At 51.7% G+C, this 21,228-nt stretch overlaps 1 protein-coding gene across 3 annotated transcripts in view; it reads left to right on the forward strand.

Annotated features, from left to right (window-relative positions):
• Positions 1-20,995, forward strand: part of PRR5L (proline rich 5 like) — an 83,000-nt gene extending 62,005 nt beyond the window's left edge. For 2 of the 3 annotated variants that reach the window (XM_055423850.2, XM_055423849.2), the window contains exons 6-9: positions 2,073-2,164; positions 6,638-6,778; positions 10,035-10,161; positions 18,994-20,995. In XM_055423850.2, coding sequence (XP_055279825.2) covers positions 2,073-2,164; positions 6,638-6,778; positions 10,035-10,161; positions 18,994-19,388 — 755 coding nt within the window. In that variant the 3' untranslated portion in view covers positions 19,389-20,995. The remainder of the gene's footprint in view (positions 1-2,072; positions 2,165-6,637; positions 6,779-10,034; positions 10,162-18,993) is intronic. The other variant, XM_088843255.1, reaches the window with a different exon arrangement.
• Positions 20,996-21,228: the final 233 nt, after the last annotated feature.

Consider the following 21,228-nt stretch of genomic DNA (forward strand, 5'->3'; position numbering starts at 1 on the left):
TTTGTGTGGTTCGTTGCGCCGGGGCCGGCGTCTCTCGCGTCGCGTCTGCGCCGCCGGGGCCGGCGTCTCTCGCGTCGCGTCTGCGCCGCCGGGGCCGGCGTCTCTCGCGTCGCGTCTGCGCCGCCGGGGCCGGCGTCTCTCGCGTCGCGTCTGCGCCGCCGGGGCCGGCGTCTCTCGCGTCGCGTCTGCGCCGCCGGGGCCGGCGTCTCTCGCGTCGCGTCTGCGCCGCCGGGGCCGGCGTCTCTCGCGTCGCGTCTGCGCCGCCGGGGCCGGCGTCTCTCGCGTCGCGTCTGCGCCGCCGGGGCCGGCGTCTCTCGCGTCGCGTCTGCGCCGCCGGGGCCGGCGTCTCTCGCGTCGCGTCTGCGCCGCCGGGGCCGGCGTCTCTCGCGTCGCGTCTGCGCCGCCGGGGCCGGCGTCTCTCGCGTCGCGTCTGCGCCGCCGGGGCCGGCGTCTCTTCATAGGAGTACAAATCCTGAAGGTGCTCACAGCCTGGTAGTGGAGACATGTATTAATCAAATCACCACCAAATATAAAACCGTAACTGAGACAAGTACTAAAAATACAATCCATAACAGGGGGGTTTGACCAATGGGGGAAACTTTCCTGTGGAAGTGATGTTGGGGTTGAAACTATGAAGAAGATGAACACTTTATCTGTTTATGAAGATAACCAGATGTAGGTTAGGCAAAGAGAGAAGGCAGAGAATAGCCTCAACAAAGGAACTAGCATGTGCAAAAGCCCTGTGGCATGGAGGGAGGATGGTGAGTGTAAGGGGCTGAAATAAAATTCACGTAGAAGGGGAATTCAAAAGAGGATGAAGATACAGAAGAAGGAAACAGACTCTCCCCAGCCAGGTTGCCATGGTGTGGTTTTATCTAAGAGCAAAGGAAAATGTTGGAGCTGACTATTAAGTCCTGCCTGCTCTGTCCTGTCCCTTAGCTAGAGGGTGTTGTGGATTTGCATTTTCCCTGGTGTATTTCACCCTGACCTTTTAGAGTCAGCACATCTTTGATCCTGCCAGTTAAAGTCATGGCTTTATTCTGTTCTCTCTCCCAGCCACTGCTTTTGTTGTCCATCTGCTTTTGTTGTTCATTAAACTAATAGATGGACATCGCTAAGTGAATCTTTCAAGATCTGCAGTGGATCTGGCAACGTATTGCCAGACGCATCCCTCAGTGTCTAATCTTGGCTGACCCAATTTCCCTGCCTCAGCTGGGCAGAGACAGTGCCCGGTCAGCCCTGTTATCTAGGTCATTAAACAGCAGCCACTGTGCAGACTCCCCTCTGCCAGTGCCCGCCTTTCCTGCAGGCGCAAAAGTTCCTCAAACAGCCTTCCGGTGGTGTTGGGTGACCTGTGTCCATCTAGCCTGGGGGGAGCGCTTGGCCAGGACTCGGGCTTCCTGATCCCGGGGGTGTGGATAGACACAGCGTCAGGAGGTATCTGTGTTTTGCAAGTGACCGTTCAGAGAGTAACGCCCTCCTGGTTATAGTGGGTGGAGGTGATAGTTTCTAAGTCCTCTTTCCATCTTTCTCAAGTGACAGCTCAAATCTAGACTGAAAAACCAGTGTCTTAGTGATTGCAAAAAAAGAAATAATCTATAACTGTGCACTTGATCTTGCTGGATTATACTGGCAAGAACATGGGTTCTGGAATCCCAGCTTGGCCTTCTACCTGTGTTCCTTTGAGCCCAGATACCTGGCATGTCTGAGCTGTTAAGCAGGGTAATAGCGTCCGTTCATGAGATTGCTTATAGATTAATAGTCTAGCTTAGGGCCTGATCATGTTGTAACCATTCTCATGATGATCGCAATTATTATGTGCTTTTCAAAATTCAGCTCCCTTTTGTGGATTAAGGGAGAGAAGGCATATTTGCATATTCTTGACCGTCTTCCCATCCAATTCCATGTTTACTGTAGCAGCACTTAGAGATCAAATGTAGGTAATGAGCTTTCCCGCACAACACCCTCGCCTGTGCTCCATTTGACTCGGAACTATCTCCCAACCACTCCTGTGAGTAATGACCACATTCTTTTCTTTCTTTCTCCCCTCCCATCTTCTCGCCCTCGTGTAGGTGAAAATCGCATTGAGGTTCTGGCTGAAGTCTGGGACCACTTCTTCACTGAGACTCTCCCCACCCTGCAGGCCATATTCTATCCAGTTCAGGTCAGTCTCACTGGGGAACGACCTCATGCCGGCCTGGGCAGTCTGTCTCATTGCGCCTTGACTGGTGCCTCCTGGGGCCTGCCAGTGAATCGGGGAAAACCAGGAGCCTGGGCACTGCCTCAGTTGGATTAGGACCTCGAACATCTTTGGAGGGCAGTCTGTTCTATATTTAGCATCTAACCTCAAGCAGCAAGCAGTGCCTGCATACCTAGCAATTTGTAGGCTCTCCTTTCCCTCTTGGTTTTGAGTATGTCTGTATCTTCTTAGAGTGGTTTGTTTCTTCTTCCTTTTCAGAAGTAAAGGAAGATGGGGGAAGGAGACTTTTTCCCCTTTTCTTTCCTTTTTTGCCCTCCCCACTTTCTTTGAAGCACAGTTGTCTGGCAAGTTTCCTGTGACTCCCAAACTCCAGGAAAGGAATAGTGTTCCTTGCTCTCCGTAAGTGACTTCCTGAAGACGAGAAGGCCCATGATGTAGCAGAAAGAACTGCGGACTGGGAATCCGTAGTTGAGTGTGGGCAAACTCATTCCCCGTCCCTGAGCAGGGCTCTGTTTCCTCTCCTGCAGAATGAGGGATTTAGAGTAGGAGATGAACAGCATCCCTTATGCTTCTTATTCTGCGAGCTCAGCTCATTTCTGCCGTGGGCTGCTTTCCCTCTACCCTCCTGCAGGGGCCAAGAACAGGATTGGTCAGTGCCTGGTCAGAATGGACACGCCCTCAGGCAGACTGACCAATAGATGTTCTTCTCCAAAGTGTACATGTCTGTCATACGCTTCCGTTGCTGTGTGCTCACAGTAGCTCTTCCCTTTGGGGTTAAGGCTTCGCATGTAATCAGGTTAGATTAGATGTGAAGCCATCGGTAGGAATTATCTTGTACCAGAGGTAAGGGCCCACAGGCTTTGTTTGCTCTGAATGATGTTTTAAAGGAATTCTGGAATCTTTTAAATACATGTCAAATATTTTAAAATCAGGAGATTATGCCTCAGAGTCCCATTCTCCAATTTCAGTTTACCCCTAACAATTCCAGTAGAGCATGTGGCCTGCAGCCCACTGCTCTTTTCATCCCATCCTTGGCTCCCCGCTGAGCCCCCATGAGAGGATTTATAGCTTTTCTGTGGATTGTTCACCCTCTGTGTCCACAGACTTGTCCTTTCGCTGCAATACTCACTCCTTGGCCAGCAGCAGGTCTTAAGATGACACACCTGGGAGGCAGGGTTGCCAGATAACACAAACTGACCTGCAGGATGCTGAGTTAAATTTCAGGTAAACAATAAACAATGCAATAATTGGGATACACTTATACTAGAAAGCTATTCAAATATAACTGGACAGCCTCTGGTTTATTTGGCAGCCCTACTGGAGAAGGGGTGTAGACCTAGGTCCCTCTTAGGACTGTGTGGGCAGGGAATTCCAAGATAGAGATACCCAGATGGGTTTGTTCTTTTTTTGACCATGCCTTGAGGCATGCAGGATCTTAGTTCCTTGACCAGGGGACCAGGGATCAAACCCTTGCCCCCTGCAGTGGAAGCTCAAAGACTTAATCATTGGACCACCAGGGAATTCCCCGCTAGATGGAGTTAGAGTGGGGAGTGAGGGTCATAAAGGGCTTCCATAGCCCCAGATTCAGGCAGGAGCCCAGTTGTGTGGATCTGAGGATGATACTGTCCTGCTTCTCTTAAAAAATTGTAAGATTTGGGACTTCCTTGGTAGTCTAGAGGCTAAGACTCCATGCTCCTAAAGCAGAGGGGCCAGGGTTCAGTCCCTGGGTCGGGGAACTAGATCCCTCATGAATTAAGTGTTCACATGCCACAACTAAAGATCCCCGTGTGCGGCAATGAACAGTGAAGACGTGCATGCTGTAACTAAGACCCCGAGCAGCTAAATCATTAAGTAAAAAAAAAAATTATTATTATTTTTTTTAAGAGAAACTGTAAGATGTGGCAACATTCGCTGTTGCCCCATCCACCTCCCCCGCCCACAATTTCCCAAGTCCTGCTGCTGATACAGATACCCTACTTGGAGAACCCCTGGGCTCCTCCTACTGGTAATAACACCATCGGGTGTCTGTTAGTCTAGACACTAACTTGCTGCTAAGTGTCTGCTTGAGACCTTTATCCTCACTGGATAAAGCTGGTTGCGTGCCCGCTGTCTTCACGGGTGTGGAAACTTGCCTGCCTTTTTATCTTGTAGATATGGAGTCCTGGAGAGGGAGCAAGGGCATACACACCTATGAGGTAGGCTGCTGCTGCTGCTGCTGCTGCTGAGTCGCGTCAGTCATGTCCGACTCTGTGTGACCCATAGACGGCAGCCCACCAGGCTCCCCCGTCCCTGGGATTCTCCAGGCAAGAACACTGGAGTGGGTATGAGATAGGCAGTCAGTGCCAACTGCTAAGATGTGGTGCAAAGAAGAGAGATTGTAGGACCTTGAGAAAGGTGGGGGCACCACCGCCATGGGGGGTGGCCAGGGAAGGCAATCAAGAAGGAGTGGTTAGGGATTTCCCTGGTGGTCTGTGGTTAAGACTCCATGCTTCCACTGCAGGGGCATGGGTTTGATCTCTGGTCAGGGAACTAAAATCCTGCGTTTTAAGCAGCCAAAAAAAAACAGCAACTTGCTGCTGCTGCTAAGTCACTTCAGTCGTGTCCGACTCTGTGCGACCCCATAGACGGAAGCCCACCAGGCTCCCCCGTCCCTGGGATTCTCCAGGCAAGAACACTGGAGTGGGTTGCCATTTCCTTCTCCAATGTGTGAAAGTGAAAAGTGAAAGTGAAGTTGCTCAGTCGTGTCCGACCCTTAGCGACCCCACGGACTGCAGCCCACCAGGCTCCTCCATCCATGGGATTTTCCAGGCAAGAGTACTGGAGTGGCTTGCCATTGCCTTCTCTGTAAAGTAAAAAATTTTAAGAAAAGAAATGGTTAAACTGAGCCTGTGAGGTCTGGGTCGGGTGTATCTCTTGGGACTGGAGAGTAGGGGGGTGTGAGAATGGCAGAACCACTTTTGCCTGTGCTTCTGTAAACCCTAAGGAGTTATAGGGAGTGCAGAACTTCCTTAAACCTTGACCAACTTGAGGAATGGGAGGCCACGTCCCTTTGGGAGGATACCCTGATGATATCTCATCTTCTCTGAGACCAGCCAATTTGGGGTATGTGCTGTGTACACATATGCAAAGGAGTGTCTGGGAATGGGCCTTCCTTTCCCTTTCTGTTTTGGGAAGCTTTAGGAGCTCTAGAATCAAATACTTTGTCTTTGAGATCCAGCTCTACTTTGGGTAAATTCCTGTCCGTCTGGGTATAGGGTTTTTCTTCTGTGGATTGGGTTTTATTACAGTATCTCTCAGAAGTGGTCATGAGGGCTAAATGTGCCATTTCTATCTAGCATATTGAGAATCAAGGTCTTATTTAGCCTTACTAAGATAAGGATCAACTCTTACAATTATCAGTCACTATTTTCATCCTCAGCCCCTATCTACATGGTTGAACAAATCCTTTTCTTCTGCGTCTTCACTGATTTTTCTTCCTATGTTACTTGCGTTGGCAGAAGAGCCTTATCAGGTCCTATAATTCCTTCTTTGCCTGACATATGCTAGGTCCGCAGATATTGAATGGCTGAAGCTGAGGACACGGCCTTGAGTGTAGGGAGGCGCTGGCTATCTTTCCTTTTGTTTCTCCTCCTCTTCCTCCTTCCTGACCACTCACAGCACAGCACGACCCTCAATATATGTGTCTTGTATCACCTTTGGGTCTTTTAGGCAGGTTGAGTCACACCTTACTTTTTTAATTGACGTATAATTGATTTACAGTATTAGTTTACAATGATACAATATTGGTTTACAGTACAGTGATTCAATGTTTTTATAGAGTGTACTCCATTTAAAGTTATTGGCTATATTCCCTGTGCTGTACAATATATCCTTGTAGCTTATTTATTTTATACCTGTAGTTTGTACCTGTTCATCCTCTACCCCTTTGTTACCCCTGCCCCCTTCCCTCTCCTCACTAGTAACCACTAGTTTATTCTCTATGAGTCTGTTTCTGTTCTGTTATATTCATTAGTTTGTTTTGCAAATGATAAGGTACAGCATTTGTCTTTGACTGATTTCACCTAGCGTAAATACCCTCCAGATTTATCCTTGTTGCAAATGGCAAAATTCCATTCTTTTTATGGCTGAGTAGTATTCCAGTGTGTGTGTGTGTATACGTCTTCTTTATCCAGCCATCTGCCTATGGGCATTTAGGTTGTTTCCATGTCTCAGCTATTATAAATAACGCTGCTATGAATATTGGGGCGCCTGGATCTTTTTGAACCCATGAGTCATTCCTTATCTTAAACAGAGTCAAATATTCGACTCTTCAATAGCCCCACTGGGCCTTGGAGATACAGGGCCCACCCCTCCGATTGTGGTCCTGGCTCCCACGTGGTTGGTGGCAGATCCCACGAGCTCTCTCACCTCCAGTCGCTGCATCTTCTCTTCCGCCAGGGCCAGGAGCTGACCATCCGCCAGATTTCCCTGCTGGGCTTCCGCGACCTGGTGCTGCTGAAGGTGAAGCTGGAGGACTTGCTGCTGCTGGCACAGCCCCAGCCGCCCTCGTCCATCGTCCAGATGCTGCTCATCCTGCAGGTGAGGCGTGCCGGAGGCATCACTGCGGGGTGAGGGGAAGGGGCCCTGTGGCCCTGTGGCTGGGGCACCCTGGCTCAGTTTCGTGTTCTTTGGTGTCAGCGGTCACGTTCCAGTTCCTTTGTCCATTTGCTGTGCGTGCAGCGAGCACTGTCAAGGTCCCTCTCCTCCCGCAGTCTCCCAGGACACTTGGAGATGCCCCATAAGCGATGGTCCCTTTAACACAGGGAGTTTGGCATCATTTCCCTGAGGGCCTCCTGGGACATGTTCTTCTACCCTCTGGGAGTCAGGAAGCCAGAGGCCGGGGGTGTGACGATTTCAAAGGCTGGTCTTTCCCCAGTCCAGGACTAACTGGGTGGCAGGGGTGGCAGCTTCTGGATCTAAAAGAAACGTGCAGGTTGTCCTGCCCTCAGACCATCCCCGCTGCAGGGAGGTTGGGCCCCAGTAGCTAGAACTGCTGTTTTCTCTGCCTGGGCCCCCACTGTCCAAGGCATCAAGAGATCTGGGGCTGGTTTTTCCCTGCCTACCTCTCCTACAGAGAGAAGAGCCATTTCTCTTTCCCAGTGCAGTTCCAAAATGTTCCTGAACCAACCCTTCCCTCCTCAAAATGTGCAAGGGGCTCAACCTTTCCTCCCATGGGTTGTGAGGTCCTATCCTTAGGCTGTCCAGGAAGAGGCTGAACCAGAGATTTTGACCACCCTGGAGATCTGATTCTCCCTGGCAGGCGCAGGCAGGTCTGAAACTGTCCTAGAATGGTCCCTTCTGAGGGGACCCGCCCAATCAAGCCGGTGTGCCCCCTGCCAGCCGCTCCCTCAAGGTCCTCCTCCCCTGCCCCCACTACCCCCACCAGCAGGATCCCATGCTGGGTTTAATTCTCTTCCCTGACAGCTCAGATTGTAAAGAATCTGCCTGCAGTGCAAGAGACCCAGGTTTGATCTCTGGGTTGGGAAGACCCCCTGGAGAAGGGAATGGCTACCAACTCCAGTATTCTTGATGGGACAATCCCATGGACAGAGGAGCCTGGCAGGCTACAGTCCATAGGGTCGCAAAGAGTTAGACAAGACTGAGCGACTAACACTTTGACTTTTCATCACCATCTGGAAATTCTTAATTTTTGAACAAAGGACCCCACATTTTCATCTTGTGCTGAGCCTTGCAAATACATAGCTAGTCCAGCAGCCAAGCCAAGGGCAGCTCCTTCCCAGAGGGCTGTGTGCAAGTCAGGTTCTCAGCCCAGGGAGAAAACCATGCAGCTCAGAATTTTTTTCCCACTTCTTGCCTCTTCTCCTTGCTCTGCATCCCTCTCTTGTTTAGTGCTTAGGAATCGTAGAGCAGAAGAGGCTTGTGGGGAGAAGGCAGATGAGGAATATCAAGGTGTGAAAAAATGAAACAAAAGTGTCCTCAGCTCTGAAACCCAACCAAGGTGGTTTTGGGGCTGAAACTGCTCTACTTTTGAGGCTCTGGGTGGGTCTCTGGGAGCATGAATAAGGCTCCCCTCTCCCTTCTGCCACCTGGAGGATCCCTTCACCCTTGTGGAGAGTCTCGTGTGCCTTCCTAAGTGAATCCTTTCTTTTCTCAACATGTAATTCCGTAGGTAGTTGCGATAGATACTTATTTTTTTTTTAACAAAGAAGTTTTGTAATACTGTATTACCAGTGGTAAAGAACCCACCTGCCAGAACAGGAGACGCAAGAAACCCAGGTTCGATCCCTAGGTCGGGAAGATCCCCTGGAGAAGGAAATGGCAACCCACTCCAGTATTCTTTCCCAGAGGATTCTGTGGCAGAGAAGCCTGGAGGGCTACAGTCCATGGTTCGCAAAGAGTCGGACATGACCGAGTGACGTAGCACATTGCACATATTAGTAGTTCTGAAATCCCACCTGTTTTTATTTTTTTAAATTTTTGTTTCGTATTGCAGTGCAGTTGGTTTATAATGTTGTATTACTTTCAGATGTACCACGAAGTGGTTCAGTTACATGTGTACATGAATCTCTTTTTAGGTCAGTTTCTCACGTAGGTTATTACAGGGAACTGAGTAAAGTTCCCTGTGCTCTGCAGTAGGTCCTTGGTGGGTATCGAGCGAGGCATCTTGCTGGCCTTCCCCAGTGCTTCTGCTCTTGCTGAGGGACATGAAAAACCCTCAGGTCTTCTCCCATTAACAGTCCCCTCAAGTGCCAGACCATCTCGCTCCTCCGCATCAATTCTGACCCCTGACCGCCATGTCTTCTGCACCATAGCCCCCTCCTTAGCCTTCCTTTTGCTTCTGTAAGCCACCCCTCCCTCCCACTGCCCCCACCTGCCTCCATCTCACTGTGAGGGAGCTGACAGGGTACCACATCAGCCAGTTTCCTTGGAGCTTGCACCTCACCCAGGGGTCTCCATCCAACCTGTAGGACTGGCCCCTCCCGCTTCCTGGCCCCAGCTCCTAAACTCCAGTGCAATGGAGAGTTTTCTCTTTTCAAGCGAGAGTGATTTAAAATCTCTTCTGCTTTGGGACTTTTACAGCTGGCCCTTTGGGCTGAGCACAGCGCCCACGAAAGCCTTGCTCTCTTGCAGGCCCTCCACACAAACACATGGCTTCCACGCCTTTCCAGCAAGAAGTTGAATTCCTTCAGAGTTAGCTGGTTTTCTAGAAAACCTCCATGACTTTCCAGCTCCTTGTGGCTCCGAGGGCTCCTGTCCTTTTGAACTGACCCTTCATCTTGGTACTAAATGCATGTCTGATCCACAGTGATGCTCCCTTTCTTCTGCTGTTCTGGTCTTTTCCAGATTCTCTCCCGCTTTCTTTTCTAGCCTGTTAACAAGGAGCAGTAAGATGGGCTCCAAGCCAGGCAGCTTGTGTGCCAATCCCAGGTTTTGGCCACTTACCAGCTGTATTTTCCTGGGCAAGTTACATAAGCTTTCTGAGTCTTAACTTTCCTTGTGTGTAAAAGGGGGGGATGGTGAGGGTTGTTGGCAGGTGCTGTGAAACATACAAAGTGCTTCTATAAAGCTCCTGTGTGCCTGGTGTGGAAGTTACTGTGATGGAGAGGGGGACATGGCTGTGATTCGGGGCGGGATCCCAGCACAGGCCACGGGGCTCTCCATGCACAGTTCTGATCCCCGCCCCCCAGGACCAGTGCCTGGGGCTTCAAGCCTGGGTTTCCTTCATTCAGCCTCAAGGACACGGCCTGCCTTGAATATAGTGGGAGGGCGGCCAGAATCCGCTGACCGTGGTGACTTGGACTGACCTCTGTCTCTCTTGGGTGTTTATTTACAGAGCGTTCACGAGCCCACAGGCCCAAGTGAGGGTTATTTGCAGCTGGAGGAGCTGGTGAAGCAGGTGGTTTCTCCTTTCCTTGGCATCAGTGAGGACCGCAGCTTCTCAGGCCCCACGTACACATTGGGTAAGGGGCCGGCTCTCAAGCTGCCAGGAGCCTCGGTGACTGGTACCGGTTATGTTTCCCTGAGCCCTGATGAACCGCCAAGCCCTTTGCTCCCCACGTGGTCACGCAAACCTCTGCATGTGCGCTGCTCCTGTTTCCCTCTGGCCTGATTGTTGCAGTAACCTCCCCGCATGGCGATTCCTCCCCGGGAACTGATACCGAACTTCTGTGGTGGTGCTTGTCTGATTCACATCTCTGATCAGTGGCTTTGATCTGTTTTGGTGCCTGCAGTGTTAATTTTCCTGTATCTGATACAAAAACCATGCCTGACTGCAGCCCACCCCCTCACGACTGGAAAAACCACCAGTGATGAATTTCCTTTTGAAACTGGCTCAAAACGTGAAGCCAGCTTATTGGGTGTGTGGCTGGAGATCCAGCTGCTGGCTGCCCACTGCATTCCTGTAGGTACCGCCAGGGCCTTCACACGCAGGACAGGGGCTCCTGCACTGGGGGACAAATCCCACTGAGGCCTCTTTCAGTGGCTGTAAAGCTAAAATTCAGGCTCTGTACTAGTCACCCCAGAGAATCTAGAGATGAAATGGGTCTATTCCTTCTCTCAGTGAGACTACGGTCTAGATGGGGAAATAGCTATAGAATATCATAAAAGGTATTCCTCAGTTACTCTGAAATGGAAGCACCCCCGCTGCGCCAAATGCAGGAACTTTTGGTTTGTGGTTCTAACTTCAGCAGCCAAAATGGTGCCTGGCAATGCAGTGTGTATGCCTACTCAGTTGCTAAGTCAGGTCTGACTTTTTGTGACCCCATAAACTATAGCCCATCAGGCTCCTCTGTCCCAGCAATGGAGTGGGTTTCCATTTCCTACTCCAGGGGGTCTTCCCAACCCCAGGGATTGAACCTGCCTCTCTTGCATCTCCTGCATTGGCAAGCAGGTTCTTTACTGCTGTGCCACCTGGGAAGCCCTGGCATAGAGTAGACAGTCAAAGACTATTGTTAGATGGATGGGTGGTACCCAAGGCTGGGGTGACCAGCACCCACACACAGGTGCAGAGGCGGAAAGGGATTTCCCGAACTTGAAACCTTTTATCCCCTCTTCTTGCTTGAATGGAGACAGAGCTGAGCTTCAAAGAAAAGAGAGGAGGAGCAGCCTCCAGCAGGCTTCCCGCCCCTTCCCGGGCCTCCCAACTGCAGAAGAAAGCAGGGCCTGCCGCAGTTTTTAGGGCCCCTTCATGTTTCTCTGGAGACACCAGTTTAACCACAGTCACCACAAATCTGAGGGTGCTGGTCCCAGTCTTCTGGCTGGCTGGTCCTCCACCCTCCCTCCCTCCCTCCTTCCCTGATTCCACCCAGGAGCTGGCAAGAGCTGGCTGAAGGAAAACAGTCGCCTGCCCGCCCCATGAGGAGGGCTGGGCGCCACCTTCCTGCTCTGGCCGGGCCAACTGGCCCCCAAGTTTGGGGTAGGAGGATACAGGGAGATGTCAGCGTGCCAGTGGGTTAGCCAGCCATGGCAGGGACCCCACCATCGGCTGGGCCTGGAGTTGGGAACACAAGTGGATTTGGAAGTTTGTTCAGTGATGACTCGCTCTAAGAGGGGATGCGTTCAACTTTTCAGCTATAATAAGACTAATACATACTTTCATCAAATTGTAATCAAAGGCCTGAGGTTTTATTCTTGTGCCAAGGACAGTCCTTGCCTCTGGGGCGTTGTCACAGTAGAGCCCGAGATGGGAGGAAATTACCTTCTTTTGATTATTTTTTTTTATTATACTATTACTTCAATAACTGTGTACTAAGAAGACCCTGTCCCTGGCATCTCGTGAAGTGCTGTAGGTGATATCTGTGACAAAACTGACCCACCCCTGCCCTCTGGCACAGGGACCAATGAGGAAGTCACAAACCCTAGCTGATGACTCATCAGTGTACAAGTGCTCTGAGTGGGGAAGTCCAGGGCCCATAGCAAGAGGACTTCACCTGGACTGGGCAATCAGGGGAGACTCTCTGGAGGAGGTGATCTCTGCAGTGGGACCTGGAGGATGAATACAAGTTAGCTGAGTCAATGGGGAGGGAAGATTGACCAGGCAAAGGGAAGGATCGCTGGGAGGCTTTTGAGGTTATAGGGAGGTGGGTGGGGAGCAGGAGGGTGCAATGTTTGAGGAACTGAGAGAGCTTTAGAGTTGCAGAGTGGCTGACGGCAGGGGAAACCCCGGGACACAGACCACATCCTGGGCACTGTGCAGGGTGGGCTGGATACCACGTTCCCACTCACAGCTGAGGCAAATGAAAGTCAAGGTCGCTTGGCTGTTGGAGACAGCCCCCAGCTGTCAAAGCCTCCAGCTCTTTGCCTTTGGCCAGCTGTTCTCCCACACTCCACCCTGTCAGCTCCAAGAAGTGACTGATGGTGCTGAGGGACCGCGGAGAAGCTGGTCCTTCCTTCTCAATTGTCGACTGAAAAAAAGGTACACCCTAAAAACTGAGAATTATGTTTTAGTCAATGGACAAACTAAGTACCTGAGCATAGAAGACAGCGTCTCAGATTGCTTGGGCGGACTGTTCCAGAGAGGGAAGGGAGGGCCTGGGACATATGGAAGTTTTTTCAACAAAGACCAGGTAGTTGGAATATTGTTATTCCAACGAGAGAATATTGTTAATTAAAGAAAAATAGATATCTCAAGGTCGTGAATTTAGCGCTTTTCTACATATGGGAAGATGCAAGAGTCTGGGCTCATAGACGTCATTCCCTTTTTAAAAAACTTTTATATTGGAGTATAGCCAATTAACAATGATGTGATAGTTCCAGGTGGACAGCAAAGGGACTCAACCAGACATATACATGTATCCATTCTCCCCCAAACTCCCCTCCCATCCAGGCTGCCACATAACATTGAGTAGAGTTCCTGTGCTATACAGTAGGACCTTGTTGGTTATACATTTTAAATATAGCTGTGTGTACATGTTGATCTCAAAGTCCTTTGATACATACCCTAATGTCTAGGCCTGCTGTCCTAGAGGTTTTCTCCATCCTGAGTCCCCTGAGAGTGCCCAGTCCAGGGTGGCTGCAGGGGCTGCTTTCTCGATGGCCAGGGCATCCTTTGTTTAGTGGTATGGCAGGCGGCATTCTTTGTCCATGGAGTCCTTAGTGCCAGAGGTATCTGGGGCCAGGACGTCATCCCCAACCCCCGGACACCAAAAAGCTAAAATGGCCATCATGGTGCCCTTCCTCATGGAGGACACCCCTTTCTAGATGAAGAGAGGACTCTCTGTGGCTCTTCTCCTGTCTGTGGAAGCTGTAGCTGCCTGTTGTGACAATCGGCTGAGGTAGAGATCCTGAGCAGAGGCAGTAGACGTGAGGAATCTCAGGAGGCCTTTCCCACGTCCCCTCTGGGCCTGACAGGGTGGGAGGGGTGAAGGGCAACTGGGTCTTCTCAAAACGCCTGTCACCTTCCAGGCCCTGATCAAGCACTTGGCATGTAGTCATCCTACCAGATTCTGGGGATGCATGCTGTTGTGACCGCAGACTCTGCATTGGTAAGAAACGTCCCCAGGGTCACGCGGGGTAGATGACCAGAGCTGGAGAAGTGGCCTTCTAGGGGCTCCCCACCTGTACTCACAGGCTCAGGCAGGTTGAGCTGGGGACTCACGGGTGGACCCTCTTCCTGCCCGCCAGGCCAGTGGGTCTGAGGGTTAAGCCTAACCCCATGGGTGTGCAAGGCTTGCTTCAGAGAGAAAAAAAGGAGTCCCAAGACATGATGGAGTGAGTGTGTGTGTGTGTGAGTGTGTGTGTGAGTGTGTGTGTGTCCTTCCCTCCAGAGCTGTCACTTTTCTTGGGCAGAGGGAGTAGTGGGTGAGGAGGAAAATAATGAAATCTTTAAAGAAAAAAACAGGCCGATTTGTCAGAGGCCAGGCCCACATTTCTACCTTTCCAGTTTCCCAGGTTTCCAGGCCGCTGCCCTGGCCCAGTTAGCGCTTGTTTCTCCCGCACAAAGGCCAGGGCCGCCCACTCATCTCTCTCCATTGTGTCTGCAGGGGGAGGGTCCTTTGCCCCAAGACACGGTAACTTGTCCTCGAGACCAGTCGGCATTTGTGGACTTTCAGGTGCCGGGGCCTAGAGAGAGATGCCCACCGTGGACCTGACGGGCAGGCGTTGTAACACCCGCCTGACGGGGGCCACTCCAGTGGGGCCGGCCGAAAGCCCGGGAGATCAAAGGCCTGGGAACTGAGTCCCAGCAAAGAACCGCCTCCTACGGGCTTTGCTTCTCTCTGGGGGTTTGAAAGGAGCTGCCAGGGCTGGCTTCAGAGCAGAGGGACGAGTGCCAGGGCTCCGCAGGGCGCCTGGGGAGTGAGCCAGGAGCAAGCACAGGAGGAGGCTGGGACGGGGGTGCAGGAGGTGTCAGGGTCCAACCCCTCTTGCTGCTCCTCCGTGGGCCCCCTTGCCAAGGAGGGGCCAGATTTTAGGCACTGGGGGGAGACCCACGGCTTAGTTAATCCCCAATGGAGACTTCCTGCTCTGAATGGCAGGGCCCAGCTTTCCCTGATGCAAATAAGAAAAAGAAGGCAAAGAGGGCAAGCAGCCACAGTGTGGTGAGCTGGCTATCAGCTGCAAGCCTACCATGCAGTTTAAAGGCCTCCCAAGGGGCCCGTGTGGTCTCTTCTCGGGGAGGCAGCTCCGAACTCTGGGGGAGCTTTGCAAGCACACACTGTCTGCCCAGGGGATTCACACAGCCCAGCCGCCCCTGTGGTCTCTGCTGTGTCCACACCCAGTCTTGGGAGCCAGATCATTGTGCCCAGAAGCCAGGAGGAGGAGCTGGAGGCCTCTGGGTCCTAAGAGGAGGGGCTGGCCGCAGAGGGAGCAGGCTGTGGAAACCCCCAGGGTGGGCTTCAGCTGTGTGCCCTGGAGTAAGTTACTTAACGTCTCTGAGCTGCAGAGGCCTGAATACAGAGGAGGAAGAGGCTGCCCTGTTGCTGGGCAGGACCCCAGCAGAGTTGCCACCAGCTCTATTACGGGCCCAGTAGGATGGTTTGGGGCCTGTGGAATCACCCCAGATGAGGAGTTGTGTGGGCCTCCCCTTCCCTTCTATGGACCCCAAACCACATCCCAGATCTTACCATTCTGTGTTAGTCACGGCCTGATTATTTGTCAGTCTCCCCCTTAGACTCATTGCATGTGGCTCCCCTGTAGGCCAGGCATGGTGTAGAACTCTCCTCCAAGGGAGGGAATGAATGATTGGACAACCATGCAGTCTGTCTGACCCTCAAAGGAGGCCCATCTGAGAAGGCCCCTCTTTGTAACTCCTCCTCCTCTGGTTCCCCAGCCTGCTCTCATTTGTACCCCTGCCCTGACATTTGCTGCGTTGACCTGGTTTTAACACAGACGTGTGTGCTGGCTTCTGGAAGGTCAGGAGCAAGGGCTCTGCTATCAGCCCTGGGCTTGAATCCCAGCTTCATCACTAACCATGACTGTAAAATGACTTAGCATCTCAACCTCAGGTTCCTTTTCTGCAAAGCAATCAGAAGGAGATCATGTCAGTGAGGCCTTTCCTGTTTGGATACAGTGCATAGTAGATGCTCAACTAATGATCGCTGCTGAGACTCCCCCGGCCCCGCCACTCTCCTCCAGCCCCTGTGTGAGGCCTCATATCAGATTTATGCTCCTCTTTGCTCTCCACAGCGAACACAACGTTTGCACAAAGCTCAAGACGTTTGTTGAAACATTTGTTGAAAGGGGGGCATCATGGGGACCCCCTCCTCTAGGCTGGCCACCCTTCCTCTGGCTCCATCTCTCCTCAAAAGCCCAAGTTGAACCCTCCAGAACCTTTAGGCTGCTGGTCTAACAGTGTGAGAGAGATGGACAACGTCCAGGCACCCATCTGAGACAGCCGGGTTGGGAACAATGGAAACCATCCAAGGAATTCTTTCCTCCAGAGTGCTGTGTGTCCACCACGCACATTTCTCCCCGAGACCTCATCCTGCATCCTAAGCCCAGGCTTTGTTCCAGATTAGTCCTCTCTTGATTTGCATGTAGTAAGCGCTCACTGTCCAGTCCAGTTTCCTGCTAGGCTGGTTGTAGGGCCGCCACCACCTGGGTTTTCCAACTTCCAACCTTGAGTGTTTGCTTTTAACAGCAGCAGGAGAGAAGATGAATTGTTTTCAATGGCACTTTTTTTAAAGGATGGTTCTTTAATGGGGTCCCTGCTTCTTTGAACTCTTCCAGTGCTTCTGTTTTATAGTTATCGATTTTTGTGATCATAAAAGTAATACATGGTTATTGTCAAAATGTGGGAACATTTTAGAAATGTGAGACTTGGCGCGTGCAAGCACCCATGCTTCAGACAGGACCTCTGCCGACATCTGGCATAGATTCTTCTGTCCTGTTGGCTCCTTGGCGTTTTGTCTCCTATATCATTTTTCCCCCAAAGAAGGGTGTGAGAACCCAGCCTCTTGTCTGGCACTGCTGGAGGCAGTGTTTGCTGCTGCCTGAGTTCAGAGAGTGGGCTGGCTCAAGGGCAGTGACGGAGGCCGGAGACGCTGTGGCGTGTATTAGGGAATGTCTGGGCACTGCCATTTAGGGCTTCAGAGGATTGGGCTGAGCCTCAGTCTTCCTCATCTGAACAATGAGGTTGCTGAGAGATGTCCTAGAGTTTCAGAGGGAGATTGGGACTCAACAGTAAGATAATGGATGGGAAGACACTCAGTAAGCTCTAAATTCTATATATTATTACCTGGTTCTGAGAAATAATTGCTGTTACCACCAAACAGCTCCTGGGGCCTCTAAGCGAGTAGTTACGGTGACTTAGTCCTAAGGGTTAGGATTCTATTCTCTTGTCATTGTATATACGTATCTGTGTACGTGTATATAGTCACACATGTGTGTATACACATATATGCATATGAAAAGTGAAAGTTAGTTGTGTGAAACTCAGTTGTGTCTGGCTCTTTGCAACCCCATGGACTATACCGTCCGTGGAATTCTCTAGGCCAGAATACTGGAGTGGCTAGCCTTTCCCTTCTCCAGGGGATCTTCTCAACCCAGGGATTGAACCCAGGTCTCCCGCATTGCAGGCGGATTCTTTACCCGCCGAGCCACAAGGGAAGCCCGTATATGCAAATGCATATGTGCTTGTATGGACATATAAGACCATCCAGTGATGGGACCTGCTGAGAACTTTGCAGATGAACATGGCACCTGCACTGCAGTGCCCATCAAGGCGCATGAGCTTTGAAGGTGATGACTGCATGTTTCGGGGCCTCCAGATCCATGGGAAGAGCCAACAGTAAACTAGAGCAGCATGGGCTGAGTGTCCCAAGGCCAGTCTGTGACTGGCGAGTGCCATCTTCTCTCCCTTTAGAGATCAGGTCTCTCCCTCCACCCTTAGTTATCCTGTCGGGGTGGAGGGAGCACCAGCGAGGTCAAACCTTCCTCATTTATCCCCCTGGGATCCCCTGCTGAGAGAGGCATGTGCTAGGAGTCTTCCAGGCCTTAGGGATGGGGGGAACTGGGGACAGCAGTGACAGGTGCCAATGGGCTGGGCGGCTGGAAGGCTAGGTGTGTGTGCAGACCAGACCCTGCCACTCCTCAGCCCTCTGGCCTCTTGTCCTCTGCCTCGCTGGGGTCTTTCATCCAATTTGTGCTGCTGACATGGTGCCTCAGTGGGATAGGAGGCTGGTGCCTACGGAGGAGGCTTTCCTGGGGCCTTGGGGATGCAAGCTTGCTCTGGGCCCTGCTCTGGCCACACTTGAGGTCTCAGGACTGGCCTGGTCCTTGTGAAGGTGGGAGAGGAGAGACCTTCACAACTGGGTGTTACTTGTACACAGGCTTCCTCCTTCCGACTCTTTTCCCTGGATTTGAACCTCACGTACTTGGCTTGTCCTTCCCTCGGGAGGCTTAATCAACTGTTGCTACATGTGCTCTGTGTGGGCAGCTGCGTGAGTGAGTCTGAAGTGAGACAGCCCTCGTCTGCATGCCGGCTGTTCTACACTCCAGCTGTGTGAGCGTAGGCCAATTCCTGCCTCTTTGATGCTGTTATCTCCCACTTTACCTATGAGAAAATGATCATAATTTAGGTTCCGTCTTTAGGAGCACTCAAAAGATGAACGCCTGTCAGTGTTGAACATAGTTTCCAAAATGTGAGAATTCGAGAAGCAGTAGTTTTTTTTTTTAATAATTCATGTCCAGCGCTCTCTGCTTGCCTCTATGGGCCATCCACGGAGCCTCACCCCTTCTTTGGTGCTGCAAAAGGCTGGTTGAATCCAGAGTATCGACTTGAACACAATGCAGGCCTTAGACCATCAACCTGCAGGGAGTGTTGGTGGTGCTGGTCCATGATGATCCAGAGGATGTCCTACTGCCTTTGCTTTGATAGCCAAGGTTCCCCCAGTTAGCTCTTCCTCCGGACTTGAGCTTATGAGGTCTTTTCCACTTCCTCTGTTGACACTGCAGAGGGCTCATCGTGCTGAATGGAACCCAGAGCATCTCTGGGCAACTGGTCCAGCCAGTGCTCAGGTCTTCGGACGAGACTGGTTACCAGGGAACTGAGGGCAAATCCAAGGAAGTTGAGGCAGCAGCTGCAAATGTGAGGAGACCCCCTTGGAGCTCCTTGATCTGTCATGGAACGCCCACTGGTACTCCTACTGTGGAGGGCATGTTGGCCATAGGCACAAACAAAGTGAAGTTACAAGAGAAACAGACAGAGCCAAGTTCTTCCCTAGGGCTTCAGGGCTTCATCTAAAGCCATCCCTGAAGGTGGAGCTGCCACCTCCCTCTTCTGCCAAATTCTTTCGGAGTTTTTGACACCCACCACCCCCACCCGATCACAGCCTTCGCTGGTCTTTCTCTTGCAGCCAGGCGCCACTCCAGGGTCCGGCCCAAGGTCACGCTCCTGAACTACGCCTCCCCAGTAACCCCCATCAGCCGGCCCCTGAATGAAATGGCCCTGACCCCGCTGACGGAGCAAGAGGGAGAGGCCTACTTAGAGAAGTGTGGCAGCGTCCGGCGACACACAGTGGCCAATGCCCACTCGGACATCCAGCTGCTGGCCATGGCCACCATGATGCACTCGGGCTTAGGGGAGGAGCCTGGCGGCGAGGACAAGTGTCTGCTGCTGCCGCCCAGCTTCCCGCCACCCCACCGGCAGTGCTCCAGCGAGCCCAACATCACCGACGGCCCCGACGAGCCAGAGCAGGGGGCCATAGGTAGCCAGGAGGACTCGGAGCTGAACTGTGCTTCCCTCAGCTGAACCCCCGTCTCCCAGAACTCCCAGCTCCTGCCCCGCAACCAGGATGAGGGCAGAGCTCCATCCCCAAGGATCGCCGAGGGGAGCGCTTCCTCTGGGCAATGCCACCTTCTGTCTTTTCGGGTACAGGCTAGTCTGAGTGCCCTAGGGGAAATCCCTGTCGTAAGCCTCTCCATTTTCAGGACGGTGATCACCTTTTTGCAGCCACACAGATCTAACTGCCCAGTGTCTGCCCTCTGGTTCAGCCTTGCCTGCTTGACTCAAGCCAGATCTTCCTCTCTGGGCTTCTATTTTCAGATAGTGGACTGTCCAGCCCTCCTGACTGTATATTGCAGCGCCCCTGGCGTTCCTATAGCTGGAGGTCATCCAAACCACACACGAAGCCAGCAAGGATGTGTTGGCATGTGGCGTTCCCCTTGAGTCTTTTGTGATACAAAAGGCTGATGGGTGGAAAGAGGCAATAGAGAGAGGTAACTCTTGTCTCTGTCCCACGTGTAAAAGTAGACTGCAGCCCCTCCCAAGCCTGACCAGGAATGCATCTTTCATTTCAGTTTCAGAATTACGGCAAGGAGTTCCAGAATTACTGGTGGACGAGGATTCTTCGTCACCTATACCCAGACCCTTTATGCTGTCTTTGACTTTTGGCCCAGGAGGGCCACACGGCTAGAGGAACCCCATCTTTAATAGGCCTCAGCTTTCCCTTCCCAAGGCTTTCCCCCCAACTCAAGGAACTAACCTTCCCGGTGGAATAGCTGGTGCCTTCTTCCCTCTTTCATTTCAGAAACTGACCCCTTTGCTATCATGGGGGAGGGGCCAGCCGATACCAGCCAACTAATCTGTTCCTGGATTTGACTTGAATTTTTTTTTTAATGTACATCGTTTCAAAAATAAAATCGCTTGCAAATATTTGCACGTAGATCTTGCACCGCTTATTTCCCATGGGGGGTGGGTCTTCACACAGAAAAATAGCAAACCCGCTATAAAAGGAGATTAGGAGTGGTTCAGGGTGAAAGCAATTCGTGGTAGGTGGGGCCGAGGCTACAGAGCTCTGGAAGCAGCTGGATTTGAGTCCAGTAAGGCCTGTGTTTGTGAGTGTTGTGGTTTATAGGAAAAGCTATATTGAGGTGAGGAGACTCAGCATGCCTCAGGAGTAGACGGATCTGGCAAATGAGATGTCTCAGTGCTTTATAATGGGGGGAGCCAGGGGTGATGTGCCAAGACCCTTTGGAGAGATGTTCATTCCCTATGATTAAAGCAGTGCCTGGAATGTCTAACCTTCGGGGTGTGGAAATGTTCTTTGGGTGATCAGGCTTTGGTACTATTTATGTATAAAACGTGAAAGTGTTAGTCACTCAGTCATGTCCAGCTCTTGGCAACCCCATGGACTGTAGCCCACCAGACTCCTCTGACAATGGAATTCTCCAGGCAAAAATACTGGAGTGGGTTGCTATTCCCTTCTCCAGGAGATCTACCCAACCCAGGGGTTGAACCTAGGTCTCTGGCGTTGCAAGCAGACTCTTCACCATCTGAGTCATAAAGTATCTTCTCAACACTGCTTCCTCCACACAGGGCTGGGTTTTTTATCTCCTTTCACCCCAGTGTTATTTTTGTATTTGTCTGCTAGCCCCCTGATAACAACTCCAGAAAAAAAAAGGGAAGGCCCTGAACACTTCTGGCACCTTCTGGGTATCCTGTTCGTCTTTGGAAACTTTGTTTGTGAAATGTCAGAGCTGTGAGCCAGCTTGGCTTCCAATGCAGCAGGAGAGAGGATGAGGGCCGTCTCAGCTGCCAGCAGAGGAAGAGGCCTAAGCTCATCTCGTCCCTGGTGGCATTTCCCTTCTGG

Source organism: Moschus berezovskii, chromosome 14 (genome assembly GCF_049115385.1).
Source record: "Moschus berezovskii isolate FMDL1 chromosome 14, NW_MosBer_1.0, whole genome shotgun sequence".
NCBI classification, from domain to species: domain Eukaryota; kingdom Metazoa; phylum Chordata; class Mammalia; order Artiodactyla; family Moschidae; genus Moschus; species Moschus berezovskii.